Below are 13,822 nucleotides of genomic sequence, written 5' to 3'. Positions count from 1 at the left end.
ACCATATGCTTTTTGAGAATGATGCTCTTTTTCTTCTCTTTTGCTTTGCTTCTAGGGAGCTCTAGGGCTGAAAGGCAATGAAGGTCCTCCAGGCCCCCCAGGCCCAGCGGTAAGTTTTAGCTCCAAGCCTTTGCGTGGCACCATGTAATACATTTGCAGACCTAATAAAAAAACTACAGAAAACTAGAAGTTGTTTAACAGACATTATTCCGTGTTGGTGTTAATGGCTACATATCTGGGTATCCTTTTATTTTACCTGACATGCAGGCAGTAGCTCTGTCTTGCTAGTCAAGAAAACATCTGATGAGCAAGGGGACTGGATGCCTCGGGCATTTGCAATGGGGGATCTGGGCTTTTTACTTCTAAATAACTAGCCGTGCCCACTGCACTTTGCGCCCACCTGGGACTTCTCATTCAGCAGAGCTGAATTGTCTTCTGGAAGACAATGGTCATCATCAAACCCTTTTGTTTAATTTAGTGATGAAATGGCAGGTGCTTTTGTTTTCAAGGTCTGATAACCGAGTTCCTGCACCACCTAGAGAAGAACTCGGTCATTCGCAGCAATTTAGTTACAAGAAGAGTCTACAATACCCCTTGCATTCACGGTGCAGAATTGGTACCTGACTGTGCCCCCTCTCATTGCACCCTCTTAAACACTGACATTTGCACGTCAGGTGTTTCCTCCAGCTTAATTTTGCGGTCCGATCTCCCTCCATCGTTTTACATACACATGATGCCTTTCCTCCCATGTCCCCCCAACAGGGTTCTCCTGGTGAGAGAGGTCCTGCTGGTGCAGCTGGCCCCATCGGCTTGCCTGGACGGCCCGGACCCCAAGGCCCCCCAGGACCTGCTGGCGAAAAGGGAGCTCCGGTAAGTCGTTTGCATCCAGGTGGGCGGCAGCGGGTGAAACGTGTCTGTGTACTCAGTGCAAGGGGAGTTAGAAAATGTTTTGTGTGCGTGAGAAATTATGCTGCGGGCACAACTGAAGGTGAGTTCATCAGGCTGTCCGTGGGCGACTGAACCCCGTCTGCCAAGGTACACAAGTTCCCCTATAGACAATACATATGGAAATTTTAGGACAGGAAATCTCACAAAGGGAATTTCTACTCCAGTGATTCTCAGTCCTGTTCCTGTAGTTTAGGGCGAGATTTCTGCAGTGTTGCTTTCAGTTAAATTTTCTTTTCACGGAGCTGGTGAGTATTATTCTTTTGATATTCCTCATGACTGGTGCCAGGAGGACGAGGGCAGGTACATGGATACCAGGATGACTCAGCTCTACATAGTTTAAGATGAAAGTTGAGATGTTTTCTCCTCTCCGCTGCCTTCACAGCTTCTTCCTGCAACATCTTGTGCGTGGGTGCTGAGAAAACATGCCAGTGTGAGCCCAGGCAGTGGAACAGCCACCATCAGGGCTATACATAGGGATAAGCGAGCTGGAAAAGTACAGGGCAGAAAAGAACAGCAAACACTCCTCCTATGGTGCCATACTTTATTCACTTAGATCAGTGTGTTTTCCTTGCATATGTTGTCTCCCTCTCACTCTTAACCGCATTGAACAGGTGAGCCCTGCAGTCAAAACGCAATCCTGCAACCCTGTTTTAACATCTGTGCTACAGAGTATGTATATACCTAGGGCTAGAAATGACTTTACCAAATGTGAAGCGGTCCTCAGAGCAGGAAAAGATGAAAAGACGGTAGAAATAACAGGTCACAGTGGTTCTCGGGGAAAAACAACCGCAGGACAGGCTCATGGGCAGCTTATTTCACCTTTGGGGCTACCCCTAGTAACCAGACCACAGCATCTTGCATGTACTGATTGTTCCTTTTGCCTTCCCTTCCCCTGTGTTGTTGCATTTCTGTCTCTTTTGAGACCCACAGTAGTCATTTTGTTAGAGGCTAAACCGAAAGAAAAATGAGAAAAATAAAGTTGCTGCCGCTTTAATACGCCCCTGACACTGCGTGTGGATAAACCCGGACCTGAGTGTGGGCTCATGGGCCTTAAAAAAAATGGAACAAGGGGATGGACACGTGAAACAATTATACTGGTTTTAAATGACACTGATATACTGTGGGTCACACTGAACTGATGCAGCTCTTCCATTTCTAAGCTGCACTTAGCTTCTACACCGGTTAACTATTTATTATTACATCTGTCCACAGCCTAAATCACCTTTATAAAAAGGGGCATTGTAATTAGGCAAAGAAAAGTCACAACTGTCAGTTCAGTTGCAAAACTCCTGGCAAAGAAAAAGGTATAAGTCCTTAGCTCTACTGTCTAGGAAGGCAAATCTTCTTCCCATCAGCCTTAGGTTGTTCTTAGATGCTCAGAAAGCTTCCTTGAATGCAAATGCTTTGCCATGCTAAAAGACAGTGGGTCAGCTGCAGACACCTCCCTATAGTAGGTTCACCCCAAAGCTATGACATGTCACAACATATTCAGGAGAATAAGCTGGGATTATGATACTGTCATGCTCTTTGGAAAAACTAGCTAGCTATAAGGCTAACTAAAATCTGTTTTTGGATTAACTATCCACTTCCAGAAAACCCTGCAGTGCTTCTTCTGCTGTCCTTGCCTAGCAAAACTTGCTGCTTATGTGTATGTGCAGCCTTCAGCATGTGTGGACCTGGGCATCCTGGGTGGTGCCTGTGGGAACTGATGCAATATAAATATATCGATAATAGCAGAGAATCGGAAGAGTCTGTTTAGAGCAGTCTGGGTTAATGGTAGAGGCAAACACTGAAGTATGACTTGTTAACTGGACTTCAGAATAAGGAAGGGGGAAAAAAAACAGGGAATTTCCTCAGATCCTGCTGTGCTAATGGACTTCATTGTATGAGTCGAAGTAGACAGATGAGTGAATGCATCTAGCAGTTGCCTGCAGTCTTTTACTCTGTGGGAATATATTGTATCATGCCATCAGTATGGTGAGATATTTCTTTACATATATATAGATATATCTATATATATCCCCTATATATATGTAAAGAAACATCTCACTATACTGATCTATATCTATCTATTTATTTACATCTGTATCTATCTATATCTATATATCTATATCTATCTATATAGATATATATAGATCTAGATAGATAGATATTAAAGCACAGCTCTGCATCTCTCACAGAAGAAGCACGTTTGCCTAAATCCTGCCCGGCCTGTTGTCGGGGATGCATGTCACTGACTTTGATTTTTTGAATCACACACATCACATTCAGCCTCAAATCCCTGGAAATGGCCAAATACTGGTCTCGGTGATTTCAGACTGAGCTAGGACATTTGTGTTGATTGATTTGTGTTATTAAAGGTGTGTTTTCCCCACTGCATTCTGCATTTGGTGGTTTATTGAAAGCTATAGCTGCTAGACCTGAGGCAAGAATTTCCTCTTGAAACAGCTTTATGAACATCTGTACAACAGGGTATATGTATGATGTGTTATTGGACAGATGAATAGGCAATTTATCAGGCATCTAATCATTTACAACAGGGCACCCAGGATTCAGATACAATTAAAGTATGTGCCAGGGAACTGGAAAAAAACATCAGCCATTCAGCTCATATAAACAAAGGCAAATTCAATTGCAGACACAGTTGTAGGAATACAAGAAAGTTGTAAGGTGGAAGCCAGCAGAGGTTGCCTTCTCCACTTAAGATGTGTTTAATTGCTCAGAAAATACAGATGAGAGGCCAGTCTCCTTAAGAAACCGACTGTGACATGGAGTAGACAGAGAAGGAAAGTATACTTTACCATAGAGAGAACTAGCATTTCCTCCTAATTGGCTAGCGTGAGAGTTGATAAGAATCAGATCATGGAAATCAAAATGCGTTGAAGTTTTGTTCGTCACCCAGGGAAAAAGACAAGCAGATAAATTGGGATCCAAAATAATGATACTATAATAATAATTCAGATACTTGCTGTCAGGCTGTTCTCCCCTCCCCCTTTTTTGCTTTCTTTTTTCTTTTGAGATGGAAATTCTGGCTGAGTTCCAACAGTGAGCACCAGCGAGTTATAAAACGTCTACCAGATACCAGTTGTATTGTGTGCTCTCACATGCTATCAGAAACCATTGGCAGATGATAAGTGATGATGACATTAATGAGACTTTATACTTGACTTGGGAAATGAAAAAGAGCCTTATCCAACGTGCGTGCTTATTGTACCTCCAGGGCGAGAAAGGACCTCAAGGTCCAGCTGGTCGTGATGGCATTCAAGGCCCAATCGGACTCCCAGGTCCCGCAGGCCCTGTTGGTCCGCCAGGAGAGGATGGGGATAAGGTAAGAGACAGCTCTGCTTGGATCAGCAGCAGTGTAAAAAGCCCTTTTCCCTTTCAGCAGAACTGCTCCTGGTGTGAGGTCAGAACTGGAGTGGCTCCATTTAGTGGTGCAAGTTAGCTTTTCCTACTTTTGCAATCCTGTTAGCCCCGTGAAGCCGGAAGCACTGAGAGAGAGTTGCATAGACTATTTTCCTTGTTGTGCATCGTCAACGAAATTACTTACTGTGTTCCAGTTGGTAGCCCTTCTGGGCCTCTCCCATGTGTCATTGCCCCAGGTGTTGCGGGGAGGCAGTTGTATATTTTCCCCAAAACCTGCAACAACAAAGCCCTTTGGAGATAAGGGTATCCAAAGTTATTAAGCAGGGATACTCCCTTCATTCTCACTTTCTCTACTGGCAAGACTGGCGCAATACTTTCCGTACCTACCAGCAGTTGAGAGAAGGTGTCATCAGCAAAGGAATACCATTATGTGAGAATATAACTCAGTTATATCAAATATAATATAATCAGCTATATCAAAATGCCCGTGGGAAGTTGACTTCTACTGGTCGAGGCCCCAAAATGCTAGGTTTTTGGAGAACACAGTGTTTGACAGCTAGGTGACTGGAGAGCATGGTGTTTGAGGTACGTGAGTGCTTACTGAGCTGTATGAATGAACTGTATATTTTCATATCCAACAGGGTGAGATTGGAGAACCTGGCCAGAAAGGAAGCAAGGGTGACAAAGGCGAACAGGTAAGTTCGAATTTCATTATACAGGAAAAGCCTTTTTTTGTGTTTTTACAGTTGGTTTGGGCATCTCCAGAGCTATGTCTTGGGGAGCAGCTCTCCTGGTGGGACTATAAGACTGTGCAAAGGTTCACTCAAGTGTAGGGGCCCACTGACCTTTGGCAGGTAAGCTACACCAGTTTCAGTATGTGGTGGCAGTCAAGGGAGTGACGTGGCTAGCGTTAGCCTTTGGCTTCTCCGCTGGACTGACCTGGCACCCCCTTACAGCTGGGTGAGTTGGGGACAGGCTTTGGCACAAGTCAGGAAGGAAGCTGAAATTCATGCCTCTGCAGTGTTAGTGAGACTCTGTGACCATTTTGCAACCATGTCATTTGTTGGGTGGCGGGGATCAGGAGATAGTTATTTTGCAATATTGGTGGAACTATAAAATGACATTTTGAACATCTGTTTCTTAACAGGGTCCACCAGGTCCTACAGGGCCTCAAGGTCCAATTGGTCAACCAGGTCCAGCTGTGAGTATTGTTGCCATTATTAATTACCATATTTTCCCTATAAGCTACCCATGGAAAATATTACAAACATAATATTTAATATTGGTCCAGCCTGTGGTCACTGACTGCAGTGAGAGGTGGGAATAGGGGCCCTGGATAGAATATGTATTTCTTTTTAAATCGTGTTAAACTGTCTCTCTAGGGAGCTGATGGAGAACCAGGTCCTAGAGGACAACAAGGCCTGTTTGGTCAGAAAGGTGATGAAGGGCCAAGAGGTTTCCCTGGTCCCCCAGGCCCAGTGGGTTTGCAGGTAATTCCCAGTGCTATGGGGTATATGGGGTTTTGAGTTACTCATTTGCTCTTGTGATGTTTCCCACTGAACATATCCCCTCTGATTATGTTCCTGTAGGGCTTGCCTGGGCCACCTGGTGAGAAGGGAGAAACGGGTGATGTTGGACAAATGGTGAGTGATGCCTAGATCTCCCATTAACTCCATTGCTAGCTTTGGTATCTAGTCCACATGGGTTTTTTTTTTCCTTCTTGTTATCTAAATATGTCTCCACCTATTTATAGGGCCCGCCAGGTCCACCTGGGCCAAGAGGTCCTTCTGGATCCCCGGGAGCTGATGGTCCACAAGGTCCACCTGGCGGAATAGGAAACCCTGGGGCCGTGGGAGAAAAGGTAAAGCACATTGAGCAGGTCTGATGGGGCTCTCCTTAGAGTCAGAGGGAGGTTTTCTATGACTGCAATGGAAACAGGATTGCCACGTGGTACTAGCATTACCAAGGACTCTGTTAATGAGCCAGAGTTCTCTATTAAGATACCAGTTATCAATTAGAAAGGGGAGGGAAGATGAAAAACTCTGTCCCTTGCTGGATGCTCTTACCATCTGAAGACTGACCCTCTCGGTGAAATGAGTTTTGATGGGGACGATCAGGTAAATAGGTGTCCACTAACTGCTAGGACAGCTGCTGTTTCTGTTGGCCCTGTTGAGATATCCAAGGGCATAATTGTCCTTGAGACTGACCTACGCTTCCGCTGTTAGGGCCACTTAATGGAGACAGGTAAGGCTGAGTGGGGAAGATTGCACCGTCAGCGACATGAGGCATGCACTTGATGTGCAAATAAGTAGGTGCCTTTTACAGAAGGCAGCTTCTACCTGCCATGAATATATTTTTTTCCTCCTTTGCAAAAGGCAGTGGAAATTCAGCTTCCCATACATGTTGGTGTTGTGACTGCTTCTTAATTATGCTCAACATATTATTGAGATGTTGAATAGCCTCTGCTTCTGCTGGCAGTGGGAACAGAAGGTGGCTAGCACCTCACCAGAGCACTCAGCGTCTTTCTGAGCTTAGCCTTCAGTGAGCTTAATCCCATATAGTAAAAGAATGGTATTGATTATACATGATATTTTAACTTGAGTTATTTGAATGTTTTAGTCAAAAAATTCCCAACCAAAAGTTTGCAAGAAGTTAGCTTTTGTTCATTTTTATGACCAGCTTTAATTTCCACACTATGGAAAGTGAATGCCTGCTTTGAACTACATAGGAACACACTTCCTGGTGTGCTAGCATTAGTAAGAAAATCACAATATTTTTCCCAATTCATAGGGGGAGCCCGGTGAATCTGGTGAGCCTGGTCTTCCTGGAGAAGGTGGCCCTCTGGTAAGTGAGATGTTGTGATCTGTAAATAGATGCCCACTTTGACTTTATCCAAAATGGAACAGGATTTGCAGCGTAATGAAACTGCGGGGTCAGGGTAGCCATAGGGGCGTGGATCTCCATAACATGAATTTGACCGTACATGTCCGGACTGCTTCAGCAGGCCAGCAGACCTTGTATTTGAACAATGTGTTTTGCAGTGGCTCCCTCAGGAAAGCTGGACAAAACATTTTTGCACAATAAAGAAAAATGCAGATGTAGTCCTACCAAAACAGTTCATGAACTCATCATAGCCTGGAACTGGAGGCTTAGTAGGGTGCTCTGTAGAGTAAGTGCCAATGTTATATAAGGCTGTAGATGGGAGCTGCAGGGCCTGAAATCTGTCTTCTGCTTTGGAAAGAAGGACTCTGGACTTCAGGAGGCAGAGCAGACTGCTAAATGCTGCAGCCTACAGCAGGCTGGCATTGCACGTTGCATAAAAGCTTGTCATTCTTGACTATGCATTGTCCATGCCATAATAAAAACAACACAGGTGCTATCAAATGCTTTTGAGGGATTTGGAGGAGAGGGTCTCTTTGGAGAATGCATAAAATTAAATGCACAAATGCCAGCTTTTCTGTCCTCTGGGTAACAAAGATATCTCATTTTTCCTTACAGGGTCCTAAGGGAGAAAGAGGTGAGAAGGGAGAAGCAGGCCCCTCAGGTGCTGCAGGTCCTCCTGGCCCCAAAGGTCCACCGGGTGATGACGGTCCCAAAGGTAGCCCTGTAAGTACTGTAATGTGTCTTGTTGGAATAGTGCCCTCCCCTTGCCAAACAGAGGATTATTTTTGGGTGGCTGCGTGCAAAAGATGCTCAGGAAGTTTTAGGTGGTTTAAGTCAAATGAGCCATACCTTCAAATGGTGCAAACCAATTCCTTTGGTGACTATGGTGAGGAAAAGCTGCAGTTAATAGTAGTTAAGCTAATGCAAAATGAACCAATCTTCTCACATTTGGGTGAAATTCGTCTCTGCTTACAGGTTTGATATGAGGACCTTGCCCATACAACTTATTTTTAATACCTGAGCAGTGCATAAGACATTGAGCGGCCCCCTGCCCAGGAAAGCACCGTGTTTATTAGAGATCCGTTTTCTTTACAGCATGATTGTGTTGTGGGCTTTGCACATCTAGAGCCAGATGCCTAGCTGATGTAAACTGTCAAAGCTCCGTGGAAATCTGTGGAACTACACCACTTTGAACAGCATTTTTCTTGCCTGATTTTTTTATTATTTTTAGTCTCATTGGCTGAAGAAATTTGCTCCATAATAAGCAAAGATAGCATGAAATAATAAAGGAAGCGGGGGAGTTAGTCATCTGTCTGAGCAGATGGGCCTTTGGAATAGCATGCTATTGGTCGATGCCTACTGTCTGAATATTATCCCAGGGATCAATTGAAATATGCACTAGACATTGGCCGGGAAGAATGGCAATGCACTCTAATGATTACATGTTGTGTGATGCCCCCGAGCGAAAAATACCGTGTCCAGAGGGTGAGATCATCAGCTGGTGTTAAGCAGAGTTGCCTTTTTGCTTCATTGGATCAGCGCTGATTTACTTCGAAGTAATTAACTTGTAATTGAGAGCTGAGTTTCATTGTGTCCTGCCTGTACGTTGCAAGCTACTGCTGGCAACCAGTACTCAACCCCCAAACGAGCCCCTCCCCACGCTTGGTTAAGAGTTCATGTCTGAATCCAAATTTCAAAGATGACCCCTCCTTCATCTCTATCGTGAACCAAATGAAAGCATCCAGGTCTGAACATCTTAAAATTGTGGAGGTTTTCTTTGACTTTGCCCTCTGAACATAATGGAGTGAAACAAACATTGAACATTGACTCTGGTGAGCTCTCAGGAGCTTTTCTCAAGGCTGGCATTGATTGCATTGATCAAACCTCAAGATTTATATTCCATTGAGCTTCATGGATCTGAACTTCAAGCACGTGTCAGCTTTGGGGCTCAAGACTTGGCTGTGTACAGTGGCTATTTCTGTGTTTGGGCTAATAATTTTGTGTTGTTTTGCGGTAGCAGAATCGACCTTAGGAAACCTTTCTCTTTCCTTTGCAGGGTCCGGTTGGTTTTCCTGGTGACCCTGGCCCTCCTGGAGAACCTGGCCCAGCTGTAAGTACCCATCTTGTGGAAATGATCTTTGCTTCTTCTACTGTTACCCTGTGAAATACTTCCAAGTCTTGTCCTACCACCACCAGCAGAAGTGCTGGAATTGGTTTTTCCTCTCTTGCAAAGGGAGGAGTGGAAATTTCTACCAATGCTGTTTTTCTGACATACATATAACACTGGGCAATGATGGCATTCATAGGTTTTGCTGTCCTCCAAATCTTTGAAAAAATACTTATGTCAGTAAGGCTACAAACAAATGTCACATTTGTCCCAAGATAAAGCATTTTATCCCAGGACAAAGTACAGCTATTCAAACATCTACGCCCATTGTCCTGGAATAAATCCTAAAAGGTTTATGGGATAAGAAGTGCTAGCAGTTTATCCTGGGACATTGCAAAGTGCATCTGAATGGTGGTCGCAGGATTGCATCCTTGCATCCATGGCAGAAAAGCAGCAGTGCATTCAACCACTCACTAAGCCCTGATTAGAAGGCCTATGTGTGTCCATGCCTATCCCAGGATATTTCTGTTCTGGGACAAACAGAGGCACAATATGTTCAGGAACAAGTGCAATGTTTTTTCGTAGCCTAAGAGTTTTTATTTTCTGGCATTTTCTGTGAAAATTTTCAAGTAGCATGACTTAGTCCCGCTCTTATAAAGACGACGGAGTTGCCTGTGCATTCACTGCATTTGCCCTTCGCTCTCGGTGATGCTGTTAGGATGGACTGCTTTTACCTGGAACAGGAAAAAGAGAAACACATAGTAAATAAACCTTGCTTCTTCTCCTAGGGTCAAGATGGTCCCACAGGTGACAAAGGTGATGATGGTGAACCTGGTCAGACTGTGAGTACACTCAGATAAACGTGATCTATTATGTATTTGGAGCAGGTTCCACAGGTTCAATTCCTAGGCCTAATCTTTGCCCAGGCTACTAGAAATATAGGAACACATATAGGGGGAGATTTCCAGAGAGACAACCAGCAGCTATAAACCCAGCTTCCATCAACTTCCAGCGGAGGCTAAGTTCCTGTGCTACCTCTGCTTATAAACCCAGCTGCAATAATGCACTGCAGCCCTCAGGAATGAATGTCAACGCTGAAGTATGTTTGAAATGTATCTTACCTTGCCTGCATGATGGCAATGGGGTGATGAAAGGAAATACCAACTTCATCTCCAATGAGTGAACAGAACTTGTACAATGCCTCTATTCCTAATGCTAATGCGGGCTGGAGGCGGGCTGATTATATGTTACTTATCGGCTGTGGTTCTTTGGCATGTCATGGATTGTATTTTTTCCACATGAAACCTAGGGATCTCCCGGTCCTACTGGAGAACCTGGCCCATCTGGTCCACCTGGGAAAAGGGTAAGCTAATCTTTGGACATATACGTACACTTTGGTTAGGTGCATGCAGTAGGGATTGTTATTTTCCTTTTAATTCCAAAAGGCCTTACCCAAACAATTATTTTTTTTAAGTTCTGATCAAATGGTATCACCTGCTTTCTATAGCTACATTTGTCAATCTGATAAAACATGAACCTTATAATATTGTCACGGTTATGTATAGGGTGTCATAGCTCAGTCCTCGTGTGGTGCAAATGCTGAAAAAGCCAGCTGTGTTGTGTCAGTGATGAATAAAGCTCCGGTCCTCAGTTATCCCTTAGAATTACTAAGAGATGAAGTAAATCTGCTCATTGCGCATAGAAATGCAATAGGTTGTTGGCACTGTTGTAAGAAGTTTAGGACCCCATCAAAAGCCCATGAAGATCAGCAAGAAGATGCCCACTCATTTGCAAGGCTTTTCAGATCTTTGGTTCCCCCCAAAAAAGTGAGAAAATATTTGCCTCACCTTTCCTTTATTCAGTATTTCTTGCCAAATCAGGATAGGGGTGAAGAGCACTGATTTTATAAAGGACTTATTTTTTTAAATTCATTTGCAAATTGATATCAAGGTACTATTTTTCTCTATGTACCCCCCACTGCAGATACTCTAGGTTACTTGAGGACTAACATTGTAATGCTTCTGCTTCATGTTCTCCATAGGGTCCACCTGGCCCAGCAGGTCCTGAAGGAAGACAGGGAGAGAAAGGAGCTAAGGTAAGGGGTGAACTTATTTGAGCAAGGTCCTTAGTGATGCCCTCCACAGTCTAGTGTTCAGCACACCTCATACAATCCAGTGTTAAAAGACCTGGATGTCAAATTCACTGTGTTTCAACCAATGACAAAGTTAAAATATGGGGCTATGAGCCTCAGATGCAGATTTTTGTATTCATTCCTCTTTTAAATGCTTGTTTCATCATTTAACAGACTCCACTGAGATAATTGTGGCTTTGCAAAAGGTCAGAGAACGTGGGGTTTGGGGTATCAGAAGGTCCACGTGCTGAAGTTGACTGTTCTGGAGATAGCACCGTGCGTGCAGGGTTGTATAATATCACAAAGCAAACATGACATTATCATGACAAGGATTGTTGCAATAACAATGCAGAGCCAGATTTAGAGCAGTTTTCCAAACGGTGCTGCAAGTTACGGCCGTAGGATTTTAACTGCGCTTTGGTAGCATCCAAGAGCTTCTGCCGTGAATCGAAACCCAGGGGTAACAGGCATTGAACAACCCGGAACAAAACAATGGGTATGCATATGTCTCATGTGGGTCAGCAAACCAGCAGAAAAGGGTAAAAATACTGGTGTGACATTCAGTGGGTGCACAAAGCAAAGCACGAAGAACAGCTAGTGGAAATATGTTTTTAAAAAGTCCATAGGGAGGGAGTTCCTCCATGACATGGGGTCCATTTAGCTGTCATTAGACTGTCTGGAAAATAAATTGGTGACCTGTCGAATACTCCATCGCTTTGTCTCTTGTCCTCAGGGTGAAGCTGGTTTGGAAGGACCCCCTGGGAAGACGGGGCCAGTTGGCCCTCAAGGAGCGCCAGGGAAGCCTGGCCCTGACGGCCTTCGAGGAATTCCTGGCCCGGTGGTGAGTTATTCCCAGACTGAAAAGAGCTCCTGAAAGCTTTTGAATAAGAAAAATGACCACAGCTTAGACTTAAGCCTCTATTAGGATGACTTTTATTCCATGCACCAGTCTGGCTGGGCCACAAAACCTGACAGTCCTTACTTTCAAGTGCTTTGACATCCGGTGGTCGGTGACTTGGGTAGATGAGTCACGGCTAAAACCCATTTCCCCTCTGTTAATGTGGTGTAGTCCAAGTCTGCCAGCCTTGCAAGTGCGAGAAGGCCTTTTCTTTAGACCTTTTGCCTGGCTGTGGGATGGGAAAGCTGGCTCCAGCCGGTGTTTATTGTTTATGGGAAGCAGTCTGCTTTCATTTAATTGTATTTGTATTGATGGCTTTAGAAACTCCTACGTCCTATTTTCAGAAGCAGTGTCAGGACTTAGGCGCTCAAATCCTTGACTTTGATTTCTGTGCAGCACTCAGACAAAACCCCCCTGGCAGCTTAGTCGAGAATAAGGATCTTCAAGACCAGGCGTTGTTTCATGATTTTACTTAAATTCAAAAAGCACAATCCGTAGCTCCTTGAAGTTGCTAGAAAGGCATACAGCAGGCCCAGATTGCACATGCGACCCTTGAGCAGTTACAATTCAGCAATTTTTCAGGTCAGATCATGTAATATGTGTCTAAGTTTTAATAACAGATAGGGAATGAATCTTCCTCCTCTGTGATGGGCCCAAGCTACTGAGCTCTGGAGTGTGTTTATTCTGAATGCCGAACCTGAGAGGATTGTATAATTTTTACATTGTACTGTTCGATTGTATTGTTTTACAGGGTGAACAAGGTCTCCCAGGCGCTCCGGGTCCTGATGGTCCCCCAGGCCCCCTGGTATGTCCAGATCATTCAAGACTTTTGCAGAAAACTTGCATCTGGTGTTCGTTATTTTTATCTCAATGTATTTTTTTTTCCCTTTTTTTTCCCCCCAAAGGGCCCACCTGGTTTACCCGGTCTGAAAGGAGATTCAGGGCCTAAGGGTGAGAAGGTGAGATCACAGCTCAGATGCCATTCATTTCAAATTCTGGGACCCTGTTTGTCAAGACAGTAGGTAACAGACCTCGGTAGTACTGCTGTGGCCAAGACACCGAGTTGTTCACGAATGGGGCAGCTTTTGGAGTGAAAATCCCCGTGACCGAGGTTTCTGCACTACTTAAGTCCAGTTGAAGTCTCACTGTGATGTCTTCAGTGGGGCTATGTGGTGCATAATAAGCCGGAGGCATTCCCCCTCTACAGGGCTGACTTTCACCCTTTATGCATAGGCCACAGTAGGATTTCACGTTGACTTGTCAGGGTGCTGGAAATGCCCTAATAACAGAAAAGGGGATTGGTAAGGACCTGGTAGCATTGCACGGAGAACAGGGATTAGGAACTCATAAGGCATTGGTCATAAGAAATACCCCGGGAGCTCATTTTAGGATATATGTTATCGGCTGGATTCACTGACCATGAAGAAACACACATCGATCTGTTTGTAATCCCCCTTGTGCAGCTTGAATCCAAGGTGGCTCTTTTGCC

At 44.4% G+C, this 13,822-nt stretch overlaps 1 protein-coding gene across 2 annotated transcripts in view; it reads left to right on the top strand.

Annotated features, from left to right (window-relative positions):
- The window catches only part of COL5A1 (collagen type V alpha 1 chain), a 225,467-nt gene that overhangs the window by 190,354 nt on the left and 21,291 nt on the right, over window positions 1-13,822 (top strand). For both annotated transcript variants that reach the window (XM_090022599.1, XM_090022598.1), the window contains exons 41-57: window positions 56-109; window positions 763-870; window positions 4,169-4,276; window positions 4,956-5,009; window positions 5,462-5,515; window positions 5,697-5,804; window positions 5,904-5,957; window positions 6,068-6,175; window positions 7,105-7,158; window positions 7,813-7,920; window positions 9,254-9,307; window positions 10,093-10,146; window positions 10,614-10,667; window positions 11,346-11,399; window positions 12,169-12,276; window positions 13,085-13,138; window positions 13,239-13,292. In XM_090022599.1, the coding sequence (XP_089878725.1) occupies window positions 56-109; window positions 763-870; window positions 4,169-4,276; window positions 4,956-5,009; window positions 5,462-5,515; window positions 5,697-5,804; window positions 5,904-5,957; window positions 6,068-6,175; window positions 7,105-7,158; window positions 7,813-7,920; window positions 9,254-9,307; window positions 10,093-10,146; window positions 10,614-10,667; window positions 11,346-11,399; window positions 12,169-12,276; window positions 13,085-13,138; window positions 13,239-13,292 (1,242 nt within the window). The remainder of the gene's footprint in view (window positions 1-55; window positions 110-762; window positions 871-4,168; window positions 4,277-4,955; window positions 5,010-5,461; window positions 5,516-5,696; window positions 5,805-5,903; window positions 5,958-6,067; window positions 6,176-7,104; window positions 7,159-7,812; window positions 7,921-9,253; window positions 9,308-10,092; window positions 10,147-10,613; window positions 10,668-11,345; window positions 11,400-12,168; window positions 12,277-13,084; window positions 13,139-13,238; window positions 13,293-13,822) is intronic.

This window comes from Crocodylus siamensis, chromosome 11, assembly GCF_052110815.1.
Source record: "Crocodylus siamensis isolate JL-2025a chromosome 11, ASM5211081v1, whole genome shotgun sequence".
Classification (NCBI taxonomy): Eukaryota; Metazoa; Chordata; order Crocodylia; family Crocodylidae; genus Crocodylus; species Crocodylus siamensis.
The sequence above is the reverse complement of the archived record's forward strand: the minus strand, read 5'-3'. Positions and strand labels throughout refer to the sequence as shown.